This window comes from Ambystoma mexicanum, chromosome 7p, assembly GCF_040938575.1.
Source record: "Ambystoma mexicanum isolate Mex_15411 chromosome 7p, UKY_AmexF1_1, whole genome shotgun sequence".
NCBI classification, from domain to species: Eukaryota; Metazoa; Chordata; class Amphibia; order Caudata; family Ambystomatidae; genus Ambystoma; species Ambystoma mexicanum.
The window spans coordinates 252,956,410-252,981,817 of record NC_090939.1 but is presented as its reverse complement, the minus strand read 5'-3'; the positions used below and the strand labels follow the sequence as shown (position 1 = coordinate 252,981,817).

At 47.9% G+C, this 25,408-nt stretch overlaps 1 protein-coding gene across 2 annotated transcripts in view; it reads left to right on the top strand.

Moving 5' to 3' along the window:
* The window catches only part of SON (SON DNA and RNA binding protein), a 1,246,872-nt gene that overhangs the window by 1,118,976 nt on the left and 102,488 nt on the right, over positions 1-25,408 (top strand). For both annotated transcript variants that reach the window (XM_069636251.1, XM_069636250.1), the window contains 2 exons: positions 2,175-2,243; positions 2,338-2,453. In XM_069636251.1, the coding sequence (XP_069492352.1) occupies positions 2,175-2,243; positions 2,338-2,453 (185 nt within the window). The remainder of the gene's footprint in view (positions 1-2,174; positions 2,244-2,337; positions 2,454-25,408) is intronic.

The following is a 25,408-nucleotide window of genomic DNA, read 5'->3' as shown; positions in this document are numbered from 1 at the left end:
GAATTGCTAGAAATTTCCTGATTCTGTACCACCACTGGGACTACCTATATCTGAGGCCGTCTCCAATACATGATTCATAGATATGGAGTCTACGACTGGGGGGGGGAAGTCAAGCCCTTTCTTGCTGTAGGCAAATTGCCATTAAATTGAGGAGTAAGATTCTCATGTATAATCAATGAAGGCTCCACTTGATCTCTTATCCAGACTCAAGATGTTTGAGGTGTCTGTAGTTTGAAGACCTCACTTAGGCATCTCCGACTTTCCACAGTGGATTTCATTTTCGGCCATATCTTTGGATAATCTTGCTGCAATTGCTGCATGTTGTAGTTCCAAACAATCAGCTGAAGGATTAAGCCATATGCTCGGCAGAGTCAGGACGTGCAAATACATCCTACAGGTCCACATATTCCTCTGCGCAACTTGAGCAGTCCAACCATGGAGTGGGGGTGAAGCTAGTCTTTAGCGTTGTCACAGATTCCATGACATTAAGATAGGCTGTCAACCTTCCCTCAGACAACTCAGAGTTTGTGTCAGTGTTTGTGTCAGTGATGGATAGCTTTGATGTGGAAGCCGGGGTAAACACAAACAGGGACATCCTGGTTGCAATATGGGGGGATAGATTGGGCTCCAATATTAGGACGTAATAATCTCTCCCATTTAGCCTTCATGTTGGTGGAATTGGGGGGTATTCAAGAGTGAATGTCCCATCTCCCTAATTTGCAATGGGTTAATTATATCAGTGTTGAGAATTGGTGCTGAAAAGAGCAGGTCAGTAGACTGGCTATCAAGCTCCTCCAACCTCGGAATAGTCTCAGCCTTTGATGGTGTACTAGGCTCCGGGATTGCCTCAATGGTGACATGCTCACAGCTCTCACCATGTCCATCGATAGAACATTCCGGGGCCACGGCCCCCTGAGCATCGTCACACCATCTTCCCATTCTACGGTCTATACAGGCCCTTCAATGCAGAGATTTTCTTCATTGTTATTGGTTCGCTAAGCTATTAGCTGGGCAGAAATACAGGAGCAGATAGGGTCAGGCGGAACATAGGTAACCCGCAAGGACACTGAGGTAAAAGGCAATAGTACAAACACAACAGGATCCTCAATGCTCTCAAAAGGAATGGCCGCTGTAAAGGAATAAACCGTTGATGCAAGACGAAAGTAGAACGCTGGTAGAGGATAGTCCAATTCCAAACCCTCTCCACCGCCGAAAGTGGGGAGATGAAAGAATCTGGGGTGAGATACTCACCCTATCTCCCGATATCTTTAATCAGTGTTATCCAGCAGCGATATCCAGCAGCAAAAAAAAAAAATCAGCAGGGGCGCCGGCAGAATTCCTCTCCTTTCCTCTTTAAGATTCAAAAGCACAGCAAACAGCGAGATGTAAAACAACAATAACTGCGACAGAGGGGACTGGCAATCCTGCAACCAAGCTTGCCAGACTGCATCCACCACTCAGTACCACTCTGCGTTGGCTCCGCGCGGTGCAGGACGTTTTGAAGTTAGAACACCACCTTCAGCATAGGCACTGTAGAAAGACTGCCAGACTGCATCCATCAGTCAGCACCAGCCTGCTTTCACTCTGCGAGGTGCAGGAAGTTTTGAGGTTAGAACTCCACCTATCAGCATAGGCACTGTAGAAAGACTGCCAGACTGCATCCACCACTCAGCAGCACTCTGCGTTCACTCTGCGAGGTGCAGGAAGTTTTGATGTTAGAACTCCACCTTCAGCATAGGCACTGTAGAAACACTGCAGACTGCATCCACTGTTTTTAAAAGGGTTTTCTCTCTATTATGCATTGCAAGATCATGAACGTAGTGATCTTTGGTGTTTAATTTCATTGAAACTTCCCAGGGTGGAGAACTAAGATCACAGCTACCTATCTCCACCTTCTGATGACATGATACATTAAATTAGTTGATCTTTTATAACACGCTTAATACTGGAGACCAGTCTCAAAGTGCAGAACAAGGATTCAAACCTGTGTTGCTCTGTGTTGTTTTGTGCCCAGGAGAAACGCGTTGCCCCTGAGCTATCCTCCTTGCCCTGATATATAGCTGTTCTGCTGTATGTTGTCAGTCTTTACATAGTTCTCTGAGCTAAAAATACCTCCTTTGCTTCTAATTAACTTCCTTTTATTTCTCTTTCATGCTTTGCTGTATTTTGTTTAGGACTTGTTGCAGAAGGGGAAAAGACGCTAAAGAAATCTGCAAATCTGAGTGCTTTAAAAGACCTTTCAGGTGTGTGTTTAGTGTTTAATTAGAAGACATTGTCTTATAAAGCTTGTATTGCCAAGTAATGAATATTCAAATTAAATATTTTGACCTTACATAGGTAAGCATCCAGTTTCTGCATTGATGGAGCTGTGCAACAAAAAGAAGTTGTCACCACCAGAGTTTGTTTTGGTGCATGATAGTGGACCCGATCATCTCAAAGTTTTCCTATACAAGGTAAAAATTCATTTTGCAGTTTTAAGGCTACAATACCACTTGTATGTTGAGTTCACTGTAGGAGGTTTTGGTAGTCCTAGCCTGTTAAAAATGTTTTATTTTCTTCATTACAGCTAGGTAATTAGCAATAGGTCATTTACTGGGCATTGGCTAAATAATTGAGTTCACACAGTTGTTCGAGATTGACAACTGAGTAACTAAAATCTTAAATTCTGTACTCTATGCTGCCTTACTTACAAAGAACATATAACAAAGATTACCCGGTTTACGTTTATAATTTAATTTTACATGGAGTATACATTAGCAAAAGCATGTAGGTCTTAAATTGCAGATTAGTTTCCATAGTTTGTTTTAATATGAATGTTCTTATCTAGGCAATGCTTCTTGATATTGATATATAAAAAATGTGTATATTTTAATTAATGTCAGGTTGAGCATTCCCTTCAGATAGGATTACTAACTCGTATGTGGACAGGCGAGGCACAGTTGAATGTCTGTTCAGCTGTATCCCATGTCCACAGTATACATGAATGGCAAGTGCAAGTACTTGTACATTTTACAATGACCACAGGGTTGACCAGAGAAGTATTGTTGCATTCACTTCCTCCTCCTGCTTTAAACTCTAGTAAAAGGGAGGACCCTAAAACACAAGGTGGTGAGTTAAAAACAATTTTAAAAGAAGTTTAAAATCAATTTGAATAAGAAGCTTTTGTTCCAGTTTAAGAAATGTATGCATGGAGTAGGTTATGACAACATGAAGTTAACAAGCTTGGGCAATTGGCAAAACGAATAGCTTTGACTCCTGTATTGGCATTTACAGGCACTGACCTTATATGACTGGTACAGGTCAATGTCCATATGATGTTAATATCTAGCCACACCAGCTGATAAATGGTGTGGCAGGCATTGCTATAATATACCTGGCATTTGCATAATTTGTCCAGGTACAAATATCAATCAGATCTTGCTACCAAATGTCCATGTAATCTCACCATTCCAAGTCCACATTTGGTTCGAATGTTGAAGACAAAAATGTAGTAATGCAAGATCAGACGTAATTAAAAAAGGTGGGTTTTTGATAATCTCAAAATAATTCTATTTAATTTAGTTGCCTTTCCTTTCCTCGTCTTAACTGCTGTTGCCCAAAAGATTGTGGATCCACTCAGTACATTCATTTGGGTCAATCAAAAGACCTTCTTTTCATTTGAGGCTGCTCATTTTCCAGTGTGCAATTTGCAGTTTTACTGGGAATGCTTTTTGTAAACAAATTCGCTAATAATGCTGCAGCTGATTTTGGCACTCGTTTTGCTGAAGTTCTTATTAAAAGGCATGCTTTTTGAGGGTGCTTTGTAGTTTAATTAGAAGTACATGGTCCTGCTGTTTTATATTTTTAATGGTGTGAAGGGTCCCAAATTCTTGACCCACGAACATTTCAGGTGTTCTTTCCTATTTATGCACCTGGAGACATGTTAGCTATTGCATTTAAAAGTAAAACTGTACCTATCTGGAATCCCGAAATGTCTGCTGTATTGATTATATTGATTATATGATTAATTAGACCACAACATGTTCTTTATAGAGAATTTGAAGGTTTGTGCTTCCTTCCTTTTTAACTCTCTAATTATTAGTTTGCTGCTCGCCGCAGTACTGCGGCACTGCAAATTGTTTTCTTGCCATGTGCAGATTTCAGAAAATAGTGTCTTAAAATTCTGAAGCACAAGAAAATGTATTGAGTTGTGAAGGATAGGCGCGGTATGACATGATTCAGTTTTGCACCGCAGGCATGAGACATAGAAATAAGTGTATGTGTGAACTCCCTGCCTCCCAGGACATTTGACCTGTGGACAAGTGCTAGTATTAAACAGGAAATGATTATTAGCCTGCAGGGTAAGTGTCAACGATCGCTCTGTAGTGTCCTTCTAAAAGTTATCGACCCCGCTCAATTCATCTTCAGACCCCTACAAGAAACTGAATCGTGCCTAGTCTCTATCTGAGATGATCTTAAAAGAACCTCCAACTAAGAAGGTTGTGCCCCATTAATTCTTCTCGACCTTTCGGCAGCCTTCAACACCATTGACCACCACACCCCCACAGGCAGATTCCACTCTCTTGGCATCGGGGACGCTGTTCTGAAGTGGATTTCCTCCTTCCTCTCCAACAGATCCCAAATAATACACATGCCTTCCTTCTCCTCGACTTCCCACCCTGTTACACACAGGGTGTCCCAGCCCAGGGCACCTCTCTCTCTCCCCTCTGCTTTGAAAACTCTACCTGGGCCCCCTCCCCATGCTCATTTGCTCACATGGCCTGTCCTCCTACAACTAAGCAGATGACACCCAAATCATCTTCAAGATCCCAAATGGCCCTTCTTCCCCTGACCTTGCATCATGACTCACAGAAATAGACCACTGGATGACTGCTAGCCACCTCCTTCTCAACCCCAGAAACACTGAAATCATGATCTGCAGGAAGACACCACTCTTCCCCCAACCCACCCCTTGGCCGCACTCACTAGACCCCTTCCACCTCCAATACAGTAAAAAACCTTAGATACACAATGGACTCAGACCTGACACTATCACATCTCATAAACTCAGTGAAAAAACCCTGCTACCTACGCTTATACATCCTTCCATACTTGACCTTCCCACACAGTCGCTGTGATCGTCACTATAGTCCTTGCTCTCACGCTTAGACTGTGCTATCACCCTAAACCTGGGGACCCCCGCATCACAACTTAGAAAACTCAAAGGGCTACAAAACACTCAAGCAGGGCTTCTGCTTACAGTAGGCCCCAGAGATCACATTACACCTGCCCTCTGTGTCTTTCACTGGCTGACAATAGGGCGACCATCCACCTTCAAGGCAATGTGCAGCACCCACGGAGCACTGCACAACACAGGACCAGAATACCAGCCATACAAACACATACCCAACAGGCCCACCAGAAACCTGAGATCAGGCACAGCTCTCCTCCTCGTCATCCCAGTCACAGAATTAACCAGAATAGGGGGATCTTCTTTCTCCAGCCAAGCTCCCGCTATCTGGAACTCGATTCCATTTAGCATCGGCCGCATAGCGGATCACCTCACTTTCCAGAAGCCTCTCAAGACCTGGCTCTACCAGTCTGCATCCTGACTGACCTAGTCCACTTTCTGGGAGAAGTATCACCCTCAGACAGGAGGGCGAGGGCAGCCGATGAGTCATGTGAAGAGACAACAAGGCGTACCTAGCCTGCACAGATAGGATTCCAGTCAATCTGTATCATACGATCTGCACAGCCTCATGGTAATGTATTAGGGACCCTCTAGCGCTTATAATCAAGAGGTTACTAGTAGTAGTCCAAGAACGAGCATACACCAAGCAAGCAGCAATGCTGTTTATTACAGCTGGGCAAGCACAAATCAAACAGCACAGTGGACCAGAACGGGTTAATGAGAGCTGACAAAGTAGCTCACATCGGACAGAAATTTTATACCGCTAATACAATGTGTGTGCAGTTAGAAACAGTTGCACTTCAAAGTTCACATCTTCTCTGTTCTCATGAAACTGACTGGTTAGAATATGCCATGCCCCTATAGCTAGACATACGTTAGTTGGACATGATTGGGGCGAAACAGACCTGCCCTCTCCCGGCTCATCCCCTTCCAGTTTGACACCACATTACTTCCCACTCCACCTTGCAAACAGTTTGCAATTAGTAATAACGTAATTGTGCTGACCTCCGGATCTTTATTCGTCTGCCATTGGCCAGCCCCAGGAAGGAAGAAACACTAGACACCCTGAGATAGTGGAAGGGGAAGCATTCACACGGCACCTGCCTGATGATAACCTTCGCAAGCACTACTCTGGATGCTCTGTGGCTTTGTTACGTTCCAGGGACACCAAACTTACTGTCTGATTGGCTCTTCTTGGAGAGCCCCTCCATCCAACATCCTTGTTCACATACCCACTGGCCAAAGGGCAAATTGAAACCGCCCTTGATGTCATGCGAGTGCTTCCCTGGATTAGGTCGATTTCCCCTGCTCCTGCGAGTAACCGTGGTACTGGCTCATCGACCTTGATAGTATCGCCTGGTGCTATTCCCAGCAACTGTAGCCGGCTGGCGACGAGCATCCTGAATTCAGCGCCCCTCTGGTGCTGCATACGGGCTATGTGTTCAGAGCTGGCCTACTGTGTGAGACCCATCAGCTGTGCCCCCATGGAGTGCGCTTACCTACGTTTTCGCCTCTTTCGCTTTTACTCAGCAAGTTCCCTTGCATGCATAATTATATTATATACAAAGTGCCCGCCCACCTTGTCACCCTCCATGCTGGGTCTCTGGGGCTGGCTACAGATTCCAGCGGCCCCTTGTTTCCCGGCCCATACCCCTTATTCCTGCATTTGGTAGGTACGCCCCTCTAGTGCCAAATCAGCACCTTTATTGCTTCCCCCTTCAATCGATCGTTCGATCGGTCACCCTGTCCATGTCCCCTTCTTCTTCCACGTACCCATTCAGTGAAGACCCAGTTATTATGCAATCCCGTCCATCTATAGAACATGCTACCCAAAAAGCATCATAGTCTTCTGCATTTGGTGGGGGTACTGCAAAAACCACATGCACTCAGTCTTCCCCCTCAGTTAGCCTTGGAGGCTGCCTTTCCGATCCACTACTTTTATCACCAATTTTATTAGCAGAAATGACATACCATACTTTTCCCTGGCAGCAATTACATTGCCTGATGATCCACTGTCTGACACAGAAGGCAATGAGCATCATGACGAGCCTGGGACAGTTATTTTGAACATAGCCGCTAGCCACTGTGGTATCCAGGCAAATAGTGAGTCCAACCAACTGTCCGAGGCGGTATCATGTGCTTCTTTTACTATTTATTCATGTAGTGTACATATCTCTATGACAGCTTCCCTGAGTGTTCTATTGGCAGCATCATTGCCGGTTATTGCTGTGCAGCAGCTGCCTACAATTTTGTGGCAGACACCACCCTCCATTGTAGTCATTAGATCAAGAACAAATCGATTCCTGCATTGCGTTCAGTCCTTTTTCAGTCGTGTTCTCCAACTGTAGCCCCTCGTAGGAGGTAATATGCAGCCATTTGCGGCTGCTTGTACCCCGGAAAGTAGGGAGGTGAAGAAGAATGATGCTTTGTTGAAAAGTCTTAAGTGCTGTGGGATCGCGTCCAGACTCTGATGATTCGGCCGAGATGTAGTTGCTACTTCTTTTCTTTCTTGTCACTTGCCTTTGTTCATCCTTCACCTTCTTGTGTTCATTTTCTTTCCCCCACACCCCCTCCATGATGTAGAAAGTTTTTTGAAAAGTTTACAGGTCCGCCCAGGGAACAACCAATGCAGGGTTGTGGAGGGTCACAATTGTGCATACTCCTCACCAGTCTGGAGGCAGCTGGGCATAAGCTTTAGACCTGCATGCCAACCAGTAATCCATCACTGCAGCCATACCTTTCTGCAGTACTGGGATGCTCATCATCTTCCTGCAGCCAGTATTCAGTCCCAGTTGCTCTGAAGCACAAGGAATGCTGTGTGAGTGGCTTTATGTACACAGGACAATGTTTCTCGTCTATCCATGTCAAATCATGTATATTGACATTCCATATTCCCCTGCATTAATTGTTTATCTTCTTTACCACCCCTTCTTCATATCCCATCAGCCTATCTGCGCAGCACTGAATAACACCCCTTTGCCATTTCCTGTCGTGCAACACCAAACCCCTGATCTGCATCAGGGGTCTGGTGTGACACCACGAAATTGTATGCCCTGTTGAGTTCTTGCAATATAGTCTCCTGTGGGTAGTGGCCAATTGATCCCCCATTTGTACCTCTTCTATACTATATTCTAATATTACATGCTTCATTGCTTCTTCCCTGATCATGCTTTCAAGCTGTATATAATTGTCTGTGTATACCTCTTCCCCTTTGTCTATCCATTGCACTTTTTAACTGCTTGTCCTTCGAACAGGCCCGAGTTCTGCATAATGACAGGTGCATCAGGCATCCATCCTTGTCTTCCGCTATCTCTTATAGCAAAAAATGTTTTGGTGTTCCTGCAATGTGCGGGATTAGCAAGCACACGTTGCAACTGCCATTAGTGCTCTCTTGCCCCACCCTTTTTATCTTGTTGTACCATATGTTTCCAGATGCCGTGTCTTCCCCCTCCCCAATCGAAGCATAGAACTTCTCAGTGCTAAATATACTACTCTTAGTACATGCCTCCTTTCCATTGTTGGTGGGCATACCCCTAATTTCTTTATACGATAGAAACCAGAAGAGGAAGAAGTAAAGAGAAACAAGAAATAGACAAAACAATCCTATCCCTATAGTTTTCACATCATGTTTATACTTTCTTCCATCCCCCCCACTTGTCTCCTGCCTTCCTTCCTCCTCCACTTGTGGGCTTTCTGTAAAGTCGTATAGCTTTAGAAAATGTCAATGATAATTGGGTAATACTTCCCATCAAGTTGGTCCCCTCTCTTCTTCTTCCGAGGGGATGCTGCTGTTGTCTTTACGGACGTCGGAAACGTGTATCCACTTCTGTGAGTGTCATATACAGCACTTTATAGGGACCAATTAATCTTGGTACTCGCTACTTCAGTACAGAGTTGCAGACAAATATCTTGCCCCCTGGGTAGAGAAGTTGTGTTTGTGGGAACTCTTCCCCACTGTGTGCACTTGTCTGTTCTTCTGCATTGGTCGGCCAACTTGCTGAACGTTGAACCTGGTGGGAGATGTATTTGAGGGCTTTTGTCATTTCAGTTCAATATGTTTGCAGTTCTTCTCCCAAAACCTGTGCTGTATTATTTGCATCTGAAATTTCACATGCAGGAGGAACAGGCCCATGCATCCTCCTACCACTTACAATTTTGTGCGGAGTCAAATGATGATCCGCACTGGTTGAGTTGCGAAGGGCAAAAAGCGCTAATGGCAGGCAATATAGCCAGTTTTTGCACAATGTCGCAGTTAGCTTTGCTAAGCGTTCTTTAAGCAAGCCGTTTAATCTCTCGACAATTCCGTTCACTTGCAGTCAGTATACTGTGCATAGCCTGTGTTTTATTCCCAGGAGATGTGTTATTTCCTTGAAAAGGTCATAGGCGAAATGTTGCCCATCATCAGATCTTCTCATCGCATACCCCCACCTCGAAAACATCTCCCGCACTACGAACATTGCGGCCGACTTTGCATAATTTTTAGCACAGGACCCCGCCTCAATCCAATATAAAAATGGACAGTCAACCACAAGCATGTATCTATAAGAGGTACATTTGTCTTGCATATCAGCATAGTCGATATGCGAGTGCCGGTCACGGCAATATCCCCCTCAATGTTTTTAAAGTATGGCCAGACGAAGACTGCTTAGATACCACACAATTCCTCGTAAACTCTGTCACTCGCTCATGTAGATTTGGAACGTACCACCCTTAGTTATTTCTGCTGCTGTGTTCTTTGGACACATGGGTGGGAACGTGCAACTGCTCTAGTGCTACACTTAACACCTTTTGTGGTATTACTGGTTTCCCCTGTGCTGTTTTGCCTCCATATCAAATTGGTGGGTGAGAGGCAGCAACCTCTTTGTATCCACACATCTTTTTCCTCCTGGGGAGGCCTGTCCTTGCATCTCTATTATTTGTACAATGGATATTGTGTTACAATTCGCCCATCCCACTCTTGTTCTTGACCCTTTCTTCTCTCCGCTGCCATTATTTGCATTTTCTTTTGCACCTGGGTATAGTCTCGAGGTCACTTCGGGTAAATAGGCCGCTTCTTTGGCTGCTCTGTCGGCCATCTCGTTCTCTAAAGATATCAGGTCCTGCTCACCTGTATGGTTGGCACATTTTCTTATGGCCACCTCCACTGTGATAGCTTCAATGCTTCAATCAGTCGCCCAAGCACCTTGGCATGCTGTACTGGGGATCCGCCACTTCTCTTAAATCCCCTTCTCTCCCACTGTGCTAATCCTTAATCTATTGTGGATGTCACATACGCTGAATCTTAAAATATGTTAACTACATGCCCTTCCATTATGTTCAATGCACTTATCATGTCCACTAGCTCTGCTTCCTGTGCTGAATATTACGATGGTAACCTCTATTGTGATGCTATTACATACTCCCCGTTCTTGTAGCACACTATCGCAGCTCCAGTATATCTCCCACCTGTATTGGGGTCTATATTTGAAGAACCGTCAATGAACATCATGGGGTTCATTACGAGTCCGGCGGTTTGCCTGCCGGTAGAACTGGCAGGCTACCACCGGACCCGTAATGAATTACTGGCGCCGTTCTTGCCGGAATTACCGGGGAAGTACAACCCCAGCGGTCCGGTAAATCCAGCGCTGGCAATTCTGTAATTCCCCATTCCCGCGCGGGAATGGAGACTGTGGAAACACTGGCACATGTCGTAATGGTGCCGGTGTTTCCATGCATCTCTGCGTCAGACCTGGTGGGTGGAAGGGCACCCGTCCACAGAACTCGTAGTTTGCTGGTCCGGAAAACAGTGCTGGTACGGTTATACCGGCACCGTTAATTCCGGACCGGCAAACTTCTAATGAGGACCCATGTCTGCCCCTTGTATTTCTTTTTCTTTTACCCTAATGTTTCCTTCCATTCTTTCCAAATGTGCTGCGCAGTCATGCATGTAATTTCCTTCCACTGCAGGTTCTAATATGAATTATCCCGGGTTTACCACACAACATCTCACTATCTCGATGGCTGTGTTTGTCAGTATTATTTCATACCCTGACGCCCTCTGTGTTGTCCGGGTACTCTTTGATTTTTCCAGAATAGCAACTAATGAATACTCCACATATAGTACTACTGCGCAACCCATGGTAATTGTTGCCACTTTTTCTATTGCAAACGCTGCAGCCGCAAGCCTTCGCTCGCAGGGGAAATGTCCCTGCATAACTGGGTCTTAAACACCACTATAGTAAGCCCATGGTTTCTGCCCCTGTGGCTTCTTTTGAATGAGGACTGCCGTCATCACTGAGCTATCTGAGTGGGAGAACAAGTAAAACTTCTCTCTGTAGTTGGGGTGGCCAACACTGGCGCATGGGCAAATGCTTATTTTAGTTCTGTGAAGCTGTCATTCATTTCTGATGCCCACTTTATTTCCTTTTTCTCTTTATGCACCTCCAGTAAGGGTTTTTATAAAGGTAGAGTAATCGAAAACCCACGCCCTACAGTAATTATATAACCTCAAGATCTTCTGCATCACCTTCACTGTGCGTGTATGTGAAGTCCGTGAATTGCCTCTACCTATCCTGCGTTATTTTGCATCCTTCAATCGATATGATTTGCCCCACGTACACAACCTCTTCCTGGCACTATGACAGTTTTTTGTATCCACCTTATTCCCCTCATCTGCTAGTAGTATCAAGAGATGCCCGATTCGGCACTACACTGTTCCGCAGTCTCACTGCACACCAACTAATCGTCAACATATTGGGCCTCATTCCGAGTACGGCGCTAACCAATGGCGCTATTAACGCCGTACCCGGACCGGCAGCGCCTTGGTGGATGGCGGAATTACCGCCCCATTCCAAGGTTGGCGGGGCGGTAATTCCCCATTCACCAAGGCTCTTCCCCATTCCCAAATGAGCCCCATAGGGCTCAATGGGAATGGGGAAGATGCAAATAACGGTGACCGTTCATTACGGTCACCGTTATTGGCTTGGAGGCCCCTTTGCGCCCTCGACTTTAACACCTGCTCAAAGCAGGCGTTAAGGGCGAGGGCGCAAAGGGAACTCGGAGTATGGCGGTAAGGGATTACCGCCACCGGTCTCGTTACCGGTGGTCGCTATCCCTTACCGCCATACTCGGAATGAGGCCCATTGTATCACTGTGTTCGAAATTTGTAAGTTGCTTAGGTCCATTTGTATTGCTCTGTTAAAAATGCTTTGTGATTCGCAGTATCCTTGGGGCTGCCTAGTGCGTTCAAATCCAGTTCCCTAAGATCTAAAGGCTGTCAAATATCTTGAGTCTGGGTGTAGTGGGATGGCGAAGAAGGCATTCTTTGGGTTGATGACCGTAAAGTACTTATCCTTAACTGGAATGTTGCACAGTATTGTAGCAGGGTTCGGTACCAGGGGAAACTCTGATTTCTTTATCGAGAATATAGCCGTGTCGCATGGTGATGTGGATGTCTGTATTATGCCCTGCTGCCACAGTGCATGTAGAGTAGAGTATATCCCCTCATCTGCTTCTCTGTACAATGGGTATTGTTTTGCTCTGGGAAGCAGCGCCCCTTCTTTTAACGTTATCTTTACGGCCCCTACTCTCTTTAATACTCCTACATCATGGGGCCCTTTGGTCAATAGTCTTTCTGGAACCCTTTTGAGATCCTCATCTGTGTGTCTGCTCCCCCTCTTCACCAGTTGTGTGATAATCGGCACCAGCGTTTCTACTACTTTTACTGGACAGGGTATTTGTAGCTGGAATACCATCTCTCCCACCTTGTCCCCATCGGAGAACAGTTAATCTGTTACTCCTGCTACTGTCAGTCTTGGGTCGATGCATAACACTGTATGCCATTCCATGTTGTCACTGTCTGTCCCGCCCAAAATCACCATGTCTTTGCGTATCACTACCTCCTCAAGCTGTAGCACTTCCGTGGTGCCTTTTGTGACTTCCTTCTGGCACTGTGGTCGGGATAAGAATTCTGACGCCAATCGGAACGCCTTCCCTCGTATCCCCGGAACCCAGCCCAGCAATCTCTCCACCCCATACAAAAACATGCTATAGTACATGAGTTGGCCTTGTAGTGTGCTCTGGACATGTGCTGCCAGAAGGAGCGAAGCCATTCGTGTGTAATAGATGCCTAACATTGAGCACACAATCCCCTTTTCCGTAAATGATATTATGGCATTCAGTTTGCTGAGCAAGTCTCTCCCTAGTATATTGATAGGGGTGATGTTGGAATACAACCGGGGTGCTACAATGTACCGCGTCCCTATTGTTAGTGGTCTTTCGTTAATGGAACCGTCACTACCGCTCCAAAGAAGCCCTGCGTGTCCACCTTTTTTGATAGCGGAATCCCCCTTACCTTATACAAGATTTTGTGGCTCCTGTATCTGAAGAATGAGAACTCTCTTGGTCCTATTTTCACTACTACCTCAGGTTCCTCTTCAGGGCTGTCAGTTACTGCTAGGACTGAACACACTTGATCTCTCTGCGTCCCTGTGGGCCCCCTATTGTTGCAGGTTACTCTGGGAAAGGGAAAGGATTTCCTCTGACAACGCTGACCCCAGTGTAGTGGGGTGCCACATTCTGTCCTAACACTATTGTACTTCCCTCAGCTGGTGCTGTTGGTTGAGTCATACTAGGTGGTGCCATTCCACGATCCATCGGACCCCCTGAGGCCTGCTGCGGCCCCTTGGCCCTCTCTGTCACTAAAATCTTTCCCTACTTGTTCCTCGTCTGAGGCTATAATATCCTCTTCCCCTTCTTCGGCCTCTTCCTCTACTTCAGGGGTGCACAACTGATTTTGACAGAGGGCCGAAAGTACCTTACATGAGGGCTATAGTGGGCCGAAAAGTAAATGTGGGCGGGGCGGTAGGCGGGGCGTGGCAGGAGGCTTTTTAAACCCCCAAGTTGTACTAAACACATGGAAAAAGAATGTTTTTGAGGGGTAACGATTTTTATTTGCATTTCAAACTTACATTTTGTACTACACATTTTCCATTGTTATAATTTATTTCTATTTAGTTACTGTATCTCGCCTGTTTAAGTAACTTATATATATTTTATTGACCCTAGATTGGACATGCCGTTATTTTGGACTGCTACAGTTTGCTATTTGGGTTGCCCAGGAGGAGTATGGCCTTCGTTGAGTCAGGTTTCCTCAAAAAGCCAAAGATGAACATCTCCTAACTGTGCCTGTTTTAGCTTTATTATTGGGTTCACTCTTGGAGTGCAACACTATGCCCCATGGACCCCTCACCCCCAACCAAGCACTATGCCCCAGGGCCCCCTTACCCCCAACCAAACACTATGCTCCATGTCCCCCTCGCCCCCAACCAAACACTATGCCCCATGTCCCCCTAACCCCCAACCAAACACTATGCCCCATGTCCCCCTCACCCCAACCAAACACTATGCCCCATGTCCCCCTCACCCCCAACCAAACACTATGCCCCATGTCCCTCACCCCCAACCAAACACTATGCCCCATGGCCCCCTTACACCCTACCAAACACTATGCCCCATGTCACTCACCCCCAACCAAACACTATGCCCCATGTCCCCCTTACCCCCAACCAAACACTATGCCCCATGTCCCCCTCACCCCCAACCAAACACTATGCCCCATGTCCCTCTCACCCCCAACCAAACACTATGCCCCATGTCCCTCACCCCCAACCAAACACAATGCCCCATGGCCCCCTTACACCCAACCAAACACAATGCCCCATGGCCCCCTCACCCCCAACCAAACACTATGCCCCATGTCACTCACCCCCAACCAAACACTATGCCCCATGTCACTCACCCCCAACCAAACACTATTTCCCATGTCCCTCACCCCCAACCAAACACTATGCCCCATGGCCCCCTTACACCCAAACAAACACAATGCCCCATGTCCCTCACCCCTAACCAAACACTATGCCCCATGGCCCCCTTACTCCCAAACCAAGCACAATGCCCCATGTCCCTCACCCCCAACCAAACACTATGCCCCATGTCCCTCACCCCCAACCAAACACTATGCCCCATGGCCCCCTTACATCCAACCAAACACAATGCCCCATGTCCCTCACCCCTAACCAAACACTATGCCCCATGGCCCCCTTACTCCCAAACACAATGCCCCATGGCCCCCTCACCCCAGCTGGGCATAAGCTTTAGACCTGCATGCCAACCAGTAATCCATCACTGCAGCCATACCTTTCTGCAGTACTGGGATGCTCATCATCTTCCTGCAGCCAGTATTCAGTCCCACTTGCTCTGAAGCACAAGGAATGCTGTGTGAGTGGCTTTATGTACACTGAACAATGTTTCTCGTCTATCCATGTCAAATCATGTATATTGACATTCCATATTCCCCTGCATTAATTGTTTATCTTCTTTACCACCCCTTCTTTATATCCCATCAGCCTATCTGCGCAGCACTGAATCACACCCCTTTGCCATTTCCTGTCGTGCAACACCAAACCCCCGATCTGCATCAGGGGTCTGGTGTGACACCACGAAATTGTATGCCCTGTTGAGTTCTTGCAATATGGTCTCCTGTGGGTAGTGGCCAATTGATCTCCCATTTGTACCTCTTCTATACTATATTCGAATATTACATGCTTCATTGCTTCTTCCCTGACCATGCTTTCAAGCTGTATATAATTGTCTGTGTATACCTCTTCCCCTTTGTCTATCCATTGCACTTTTTAACTGCTTGTCCTTCGAACAGGCCCAGAGTTCTGCATATTGACAGGTGTATCAGGCATCCATCCTTGTCTTCCGCTATCTCTTATAGCAAAAAATGTTTTGGTGTTCCTGCAATGTGCGGGATTCAAGCACACATTGCAACTGCCATTAGTGCTCTCTTGCCCCACCCTTTTTATCTTGTCGTACCATATGTTTCCAGATGCCGTGTCTTCCCCCCTCCCCAATCGAAGCATAGAACTTCTCAGTGCTAAATATACTACTCTTAGTACATGCCTCCTTTCCATTGTTGGTGGGCATACCCCTAATTTCTTTATACAATAGAAACCAGAAGAGGAAGAAGTAAAGAGAAACAAGAAATAGACAAAACAATCCTATCCCCATAGTTTTCACATCATGTTTATACTTTCTTCCATTCCCCCCACTTGTCTCCTGCCTTCCTTCCTCCTCCACTTGTGGGCTTTCTGTAAAGTCGTATAGCTTTAGAAAATGTCAATGATAATTGGGTAATACTTCCCATCAAGTTGGTCCCCTCTCTTCTTCTTCCGAGGGGATGCTGCTGTTGTCTTTACGGATGTCGGAAACGTGTATCCATGCCCTCTTCTCTTTAATCTTCACTTCTGTGAGTGTCACATACAGCACTTTATAGGGACCAATTAATCTTGGTACTCGCTACTTCAGTACAGAGTTGCAGACAAATATCTTGCCCCCTGGGTAGAGAAGTTGTGGGAACTCTTCCCCACTGTGTGCACTTGTCTGTTCTTCTGCATTGGTCGGCCAACTTGCTGAACGTTGAACCTGGTGGGCGATGTATTTGAGGGCATTTGTCATTTCAGTTCAATATGTTTGCAGTTCTTCTCCCAAAACCTGTGCTATATTATTTGCATCTGAAATTTCACATGCAGGAGGAACAGGCCCATGCATCCTCCTACCACTTACAATTTTGTGCAGAGTCAAATGATGATCCGCACTGGTTGAGTTGCGAAGGGCAAAAAGCGCTAATGGCAGGCAATATAGCCAGTTTTTGCACAATGTCGCAGTTAGCTTTGCTAAGCGTTCTTTAAGCAAGCCATTTAATCACTCGACAATTCCGTTCACTTGCAGTCAGTACACTGTGCATAGCCTGTGTTTTATTCCCAGGAGGTGTGTTATTTCCTTGAAAAGGTCACAGGCGAAATGTTGCCCATTATCAGATCTTCTCATCGCATACCCCCACCTCGAAAACATCTCCCGCACTAGGAAAATTGCGGCCAACTTTGCATAATTTTTAGCACAGGGCCCCGCCTCAATCCAATATGAAAATGGACAGTCAACCACAAGCATGTATCTATAAGAGGTACATTTGTCTTGCATATCAGCATAGTCGATATGCGAGTGCCGGTCACAGCAATATCCCCCTCAATGTTTTTAAAGTATGGCCAGACGAAGACTGCTTAGATACCACACAATTCCCCGTAAACTCTGTCACTCGCTCATGTAGATTTGGAACGTACCACCCTTAGTTATTTCTGCTGCTGTGTTCTTTGGACACATGGGTGGGAACGTGCAACTGCTCTAGTGCTACACTTAACAGCTTTTGTGGCATTACTGGTTTCCCCTATGCTGTTTTGCCTCCATATCAAATTGGTGGGTGAGAGGCAGCAACCTCTTTGTATCCACACATCTTTTTCCTCCTGGGGAGGCCTGTCCTTGCAGCTCTATTATTTGTACAATGGATATTGTGTTACAATTCGCCCATCCCACTCTTGTTCTTGACCCTTTCTTCTCTCCGCTGCCATTATTTGCATTTTCTTTTGCACCTGGGTATAGTCTCGAGGTCCCTTCGGGTAAATAGGCCGCTTCTTTGGCTGCTCTGTCGGCCATCTCGTTCGCTAAAGATATCAGGTCCTGCTCACCTGTATGGTTGGCACATTTTCTTATGGCCACCTCCACTGTGATAGCTTCAATGCTTCAATCAGTCGCCCAAGCACCTTGGCATGCTGTACTGGGGATCTGTCACTTCTCTTAAATCCCCTTCTCTCCCACTGTGCTAATCCTTAATCTATTGTGGATGTCACATACACTGAATCTTAAAATATGTTAACTACATGCCCTTCCATTATGTTCAATGCACTTATCATGTCCACTAGCTCTGCTTCCTGTGCTGAATATTACGATGGTAACCTCTATTGGTAGAGTCTACTTGTTCCTCATCGTCCAGTCCGAATTTTATCTTTCTCGACAACCATTTCTTTCCTTTCCCCTTGTCCCCTTTCTCTCTATTCTTCCTCCGTACCTCATGTTCGATCACCCTCTCTGCTTCATTAAATAATTAATCTACCCGCTGTTGTGTGTTCTTCTCTGTTTGCTAAGTATTTCCTCGCGGCCCTTTTATGTGCCTCATCCCTTCGTGTGTCTCTATCCTTCTTTTTCCCTGTCATCCTTCCCCCTCTGGGCTTTCCCACTATAGGTTTGTATACCCAGCTGTGGAACGTAATGCTGGATAGACACCATAGCGCAGGGGTTTAGAGCTTGGTTTGCCCCCCTCCTAAGTCCCCTCTTCCTCCTCCTTCATTGGCCTCCCCTTCTTTTCCTCATACAGTCTCCAAAGCCCCAATACATTTTGCCTGCTCTTTAACTTTGATGCCTTTATACTTTGTTAATAAATATGAGAACATATTTTCCATTATTTTTTTATTGAACGTTCCCTCTCCGGGTCATGCATGGAAACACTGACCTGCAGTCTCCTGGACCCACTGAAAGTTATACTTTATTATTTTATTGCGATAATGGGGTAACTTATCGCACATTTGGTCAAGGGGGGTAGCTTGATGCACCATTATCTCCTGTTTTTTGGCTGCCCCTCTTCTATACCCAGATCTCCCACTTCTCCTTCCCTTGCCCTTTTGTACCCATCTTCCTGCAACAGCCACACTCACCCGTCTCCCCCTTATTTCTTCCTTTCGCTCTGGCCTTCTCTCCTCAGGCCCGTCCACTCACTCTGGATTAGTTGAGCAAGCACCCTCTCCACGGGCTCACCTTCCCCTATGTCAGTAAAGGCAAGTGCTGAGTCATCTCCACTCCTCTCGCTCACTGCCCACTAGATTGCCTAGCATGCTATTATGCACGAAGTACCTGTCAATGATGACCCTTCCACCTTGATCAATACCACAAAAGAAATACGAACAACACTTACTACCACACACTTCTTCAATGCTTCAACACCTACAAAATAAACTCGTCTCCCCTAAATGACAAACCTATACAATCCTGTGTGGGCTCACACCAAGCATGGGCATTGCTTGGGACCAGGCAGACCTTTGTGAACTCAGCGTCTGCAGGTACTTCTTGGTGTTGCGCGTAGAACTGGTCTGCGGTCGCCGGACCCACACCCTGAGGGGGGTGGCTGGTATATCCTCAGGTAACCGAGAGAACTGAGGATCTCGCTGAGGTCTCCAAAAAGTATTAGGGGTCCTCTAGAGCTCGCAATCAATAAGTTACCAGTAGTAGTCCAAGAAGGAGAGTACACCAGGCAGGGAGTAACACTGTTTATTACAGCTGGGCAAGTACAAATCAAACACACAGTGGAACAGAACTGGTTGATGGAAGCTGAGAAAATAGCTCACAGCGGACAGTACTTGTATACCGCTAATACAATGTGTGTACAGTTAGAAACAGTTGCACTTTAAACTTCACATCTTCTCTGTTCTCATGAAGCTGACTGGTTATAATACGTCATGCCCCTATAGCTAAACATACGTTAGTTGGACATGATTGGAGCGAAACAGACCTGCCCTCTCCTGGCTCATGTCCTCCCAGTGTGGCACCACATTGCTTCCAGCTCCACCTCACAAACAGCTTGCAATTAGTAATAACATAATTGTGTTGACCTCCGATGTTTATCCGTCTGCGATTGGCCAGCCCCAGGAAGGAAGAAACACGAGAATCCCATAGCTAGTGGGAAGGGAGACATTCACGCGGCACCTGCCTGATAACCTTTGCAAAAAGACTATTGTGGACGCTCTATGGGCTTGTTACGTTACAGGGACACCAATGCTTACCGTCTGATTGACTCTTATTGGAGCGCCCCTCCATCCCACATTCTTGTTCCCATACCCGCTAGCCAAAGGATGAAGAAACCACACTTGTCATGCGAGTGCCTCCCTGGATTAGGTCGATTTCCACCGCTCCCGCGAGTAACCGTGGGACTGTTCTCGTCGACTTTGATAGTATCGCCCCGGTGCTGTTCCCAGCGACTGGCCTGCTGGAGACGAGCATCCTGAATTCAGCATCCCCTCTCTCTCTGCCGCTGCGTACGGGCAATGTATTCACAGCTGACCTACTGTGTGAGGCGCATCTGCTGTGCCCGCACGGAGTTCACTTACCTGCGTTTTTCACCGCCATCGCTTTTACTCAGCAAGTTCCCCTGTATCCATATTATATTATATATAGAGTGTCCCATTCCATGCTGGTTCCCTGTGGCTTGCTACAGCTGCCAGCGACCCCTTGCTTCCCCCAGCCCTTCCGCCTTATTCCCGGAATTAGTAGGTGCGCCCCTCTGTCTGGCGCTGAATCAGCACTTTTATTGCATTAGCTAAATATCAGCCTTAATCCCTGGTATGTATAACACTTCATCACTTTGGAACATAGCTGTATCCTTCACGGAGCACAGCAGCATATATCCACAATAATCACTACTAAACTTCACAACACACATTACCACTGCCAATAGAATGCAGCCGAATTCCATGACAAAATTCAGTCCAGCTGTGCACAAAATCAGTCTCCTTGACTTCCCTGCTCTCCTGACAGTCTTTCACAGCACCCATCTACTATCCAGATCTCCATGGGTCGCTATCAGGGACTGAGTCACACCCTACCTACCTTTGTACTTGCCGAAAATGCATTCACGCATTCTAGAATCCTCCTTCAAATCTCACACCTCGGACTTCGGTCCTCCAAGGGTGTTCATCCCACAGTGCTTTCATGCAATACCAGTGGCAAATAGCGCTATACAAATGCCATATAACATAATTTCTGATGTTTGTTAATCTGCTTAGAATCACATGCTGTGCATAGTCCAACATCCAGTGGTCACTGCGGAGTATTGCATTTTGTTTTTCGTAGTCGAAAAGGGGATGTCGACAAGGCGTGTCTGTAACACTATCCCTATAGTGACGTGCAGTGTACCCACAACCCCTCACGCGTCGAGGTCCCTCAGATAATCTTTTTCGGCCCAGTTACTGGTCGCCTTTATGCTGAGCTCCTCGAGAGACATTGCGAAATCATTTCCTCGACCCTTGGTCGTTTATTATTATTAACGAACACATAGATCCCTCCCTCGACGTAGCTGCCAAGCTGTTCTCCGCCGAGCAAGATCTTCGACGGAGGGACGAGCGGAGGAGATCCTTCGGCGCTTGCGAACACGTGGCCTGGCCTCGCCGGCCTAACACAGTAGGGAGAGTGGGGTTGTTGGTCATTTCTTTGTTTCACTCTGAGAATGTCTTTCTCTTTCCCCTCCCTCTCTTTCGAGGTCATAATCACATTTCATGCCCTCAGCTATGGAGAGGACGCCCTTTAGGTTTTGCCCGCGTTGCAAGGGCAAGTTTACCTGGAAGGACGAGCACAAACGGTGTAACCGTTGCTTGTCCCTCAATCACAAAGAGGACGGCTGTGCGGCCTGTAAATTACTTAAACCCAAAACTTTAAAGGACCGCAGGGTCAAAAGGTGGGCAGCCTATGCGATGTCTAGGTCTGATTCCTCACCAGCTGCCGCCGCCACCGAATGTGATGAGAACAGTGATTACATGGCCTCCGCAACGGAGGTTGTAGACCTCTCGAAGGAGCGTTCCCGCTCCTCGTCGTCCGTCCCCGACAAGCCCGGCTCACGCCCCGCTTATGGGGATGAACACCCCGGCGACAAGGACGCACACAGAAAAACACATAAACACATACCCCACGGCACGCATTCGTCGAAGACGAAGGCAGCCATAGCGTCAACGGAGGCTTCGGGTCCACCGGCGTCGGGTCCACCGGCGTCTTCCGCCGACCATAAGGGTCGCAAGCCCTCCCCGCCACCGCTTCTGCGACCGGTAACTGGGCTTTCAGTAGATAAGGGCGCTAACCCCAAATCCTCGGGCGATGCACCTCGCAAGAGTGCGTACGTTGCCAGTAAAGACTCGGCACTGCCTAGCGCGACGGCGAGCGATCCCTCGACGGAGAAGCTGATCGCCGAACGCCTCGCACGTATAGCTTCTAAAGACGGCCAGAGACGGACGGCGGGTGACACGTCGAAAACCGCTCACAAGGCCAAAGAAACGCAGAGGACGCCGGAGGGTAGGCTGGCACAGCTCCCACCGTCGACAGAAGACCCTAGCCAGCGAGAAGGTTTCTCAGAAGGCGAAGGGACTCTATCTTCGACGCTAAGGGACAGAAATAAGCAACTACAGGGAGAGTAAACTCCCTTTTCACTCCCAGACTGCTCTGTCCTACCTTACTGGACTGTAGAGAGGTTCCAGTCATGTATGGACAAGCTAGACAGGTTCATGGCCATCCCAGAAAATAGGACACCCAAGAGGCCAAGGGAGGTACTCCAGGAGGGGCCATGGGCTAAATACCCGAAGCTCTTTAACCCCCTACAGGAAGACATGAACTCTTACGACCTCACTGAAGAGGACTCTCACTTCCAGGTAGAGGATGAGTTTGTGAATAATGAAGACCAACAAGAAATAGAAGGTTTTCATGATGACACTAACATAGGTGAGGAGGGCTACGAGGAGGACCCAGGTGAAGGTGGCTCACAGTCCTGGCAGTCGCCATCAGGGTCTACAGACCCCGACATTATAGACATTTCTTCTCCTCAGACCACACCGGTCAGGAACCCATCTCCACTAGACGATCAGCCCACCTTCAATGCGCTACTGAGGAAGGCAGCAGCGCATTTTGAAGTTGAAACTGGGGAGGTCACCCCAGATACTGATTTTGTCGAAAGGATTATTAAAGAAAAACCTCCCACTAGTTAAACGATTCCTGTCCTTGCCTCGGTTAAGAGACGACTCACCCCATCGCTGTCCACCCCCGCGCTGGTAAGAGGGGTCAATCCAAGAATCGAGAAATTGTTCTCACCCTCTCAGTCAGACCCATTATATATCAGGGGTCATTCAGTCCCAGACTCCTTAGTGGTGACTAACACAAGGAAGAGGGCTGGGGTTCCACTGTCAACCAGCGAGGCACCCCCAGATAAAGAAGGGAAAAAGCTTTATGCCTTGGGCAAAAGAATTTCCGCCTCGGCAGCGTTTTCAAATAGGATTGCCAATAATAATACATTGTTAGCAAGCTATCCTGATGCTCAATGGGGAAAGCTTAAGCAGGACATCGAAGAAGCCCCTGAACCTCTAAGAACTCGCTTATTGGCTACAGTTACAGAAGGAGCTCTGGTCAACCAGAGCATCATTAAGAACACTCTTGATGCGGCAGAAACTGCTGGCCGTTGTTTGGTGCAGGGAATTCTGCTGAAGCGTCACGTCTGGCTTCGCAATTCCGGTTTCAAGGCAGAAACGCATATCTCTTTGGAAGGACAGTGGACGACGCATTGGAAAATGCGAAGAAAGAATTCGACACCATAAAGACCTTAGACCAAATCTCAAAGCCTCCAAACAGGCGGGGATTTGGGAACAAGTGCTTTTTTCATGGCCAACGCCAACAGCAGCAGCAGCAACAGCATTACACTGCGGGCAACTGGCTCTCTAATCAGGGTACCGGTAACTAGTGTAACCAAAGAAGTAGAACAGCTGCTATGCAAAGGAGCAATAGAGGTTGTGCCCCTATCTCAGGTAATGGAAGGTATTTATTCATTGTATACAGTCCTTATGCTCAGAGATAAGGACGAGACTGCCGTAACCAGTGGAGGAACCACTCCCGTCGGGGGACCCGGAACGAGGCCCTTCGGGCAGCCCCCCTCCTAAGAAAAGAAGGATTCACCCTCCACCTCCTTTTCAGCCGTCGCGCCCTGTTCAGCCCTCCTCCCCGTCCACGACTCGAGGGGATGATACAGGGACTGACACGGCCACGACGGGTACGGACGACAAGGTGTACGACGAGGATCTGCCATCGCCTCCTCCCACCCGGGCTTCCCTGCCCGACCAGATTGGATCTTTTCACTCCATGATCGTCAGGGCATCCGAGCTCTTCCAGCTCTGCCCGGAGGAGAAGAAGAAGGAAGCTTTCCTTTATCAGCGGCGCGAGGCCAAGAGGAAGACGGTCCTCGCGGTACCTCTACTGGACGATATTTGGGATGAGGGCCTAGCCCTCCTCAAGAACCCATCCACGACGCCGGCTAGAAGAGACCGGTACGAGAAGAAGTACCGGGTCCCGGACGCGGCCCCCTTGTGCCTCCGGGCACAGCCTACCCCGGACTCCGTCGTCTCCGCGGCGGCTAGGAAGAAAGCGGGGGGGGGGTGGCCTCCACGTCAACTTCCCCGCCGGACGGTGAGGGAAAGAAATTGGACACGATGGGGCGCAGGGTCATCTCGTCTGCAGCGACGACGATTAAGGCGGCTAACGCCTTGGCTATCGTAGCCCGCTACGACAAGGAGCTGTGGTACAAACTGGCTCCCCTGCTGGACTTCCTGCCGGACGACAAGAGGGCGGATGCCCTGGAGATCTTGCAGGAAGGTGAGGTGGCGTCGGACCATGCCATCACGATTGCGACGGACATCGCCGACACTGGATTTCGCCAGTTGGGCAACGGCGTGTGCCTTAGGCGGCGTGGATGGCTCAAGGCTACTGACTTCCGTCAAGACGTACAGACCAGAGTCCTGGACATGCCGTTCGATGGGAACAACCTGTTTGGGAAAACAGTGGACGATTCCCTTCAAACCATTAAAGCGGACACGGAGACAGCCCGGGCGCTCGGGGTTCTCCAGCAACGGCGGCCGCCCTTTCGGAGCGGCGGAGGCAAGGGTACCTCTAAAGGTTCCGGCGGCAGATTTTCCACCTACCGTCAAGCGGCCCGTTCGTCATCTCAGGAAGCTTACAGGGGACGAGGCAAGTCAGGCGGACCCCGCCGTCGTCGCCAAGGAGGTCAAGGCGGCAAAGCCTCATCTAAGCAGGATTGAACCGGCCGTGGGGTCGGGCCCCCACCGAAGCACCCCGGTGGGAGGCCAGCTGGCGAGCTTCGTCAGCGTGTGGGAGTCCATCTCCACCGACCGTTGGGTGCTGGACGCCCTAGCCCAGGGCCACGCGCTCGAATTTCAAAGAAGGTGCCCGCGCGTCCCCCCTGTGGCCAGGAAAGAGCTTCACGTCCCTCAGCTTCTCCGGGAGGTAAAGGCGATGCTCAGGAAGGGCGCCATCGAACTCGTCCCAAAGAGGCTTCGGGGCTCCGGAGTTTACTCAAGATACTTCCTCGTGAAGAAGAAGACGGGAGGATGGCGCCCCATCCTAGACCTAAAACGGCTGAACAAGTTCATCAAGGCACAGAAGTTCCGGATGGTCACCCTCCAGCACGTCCTGGGGCAGCTGGAGGAGGGCGACTTCCTGTCGTCGTTGGATTTGGAGGATGCCTACTTCCATATTCCCATCCTAAAGGGGCAC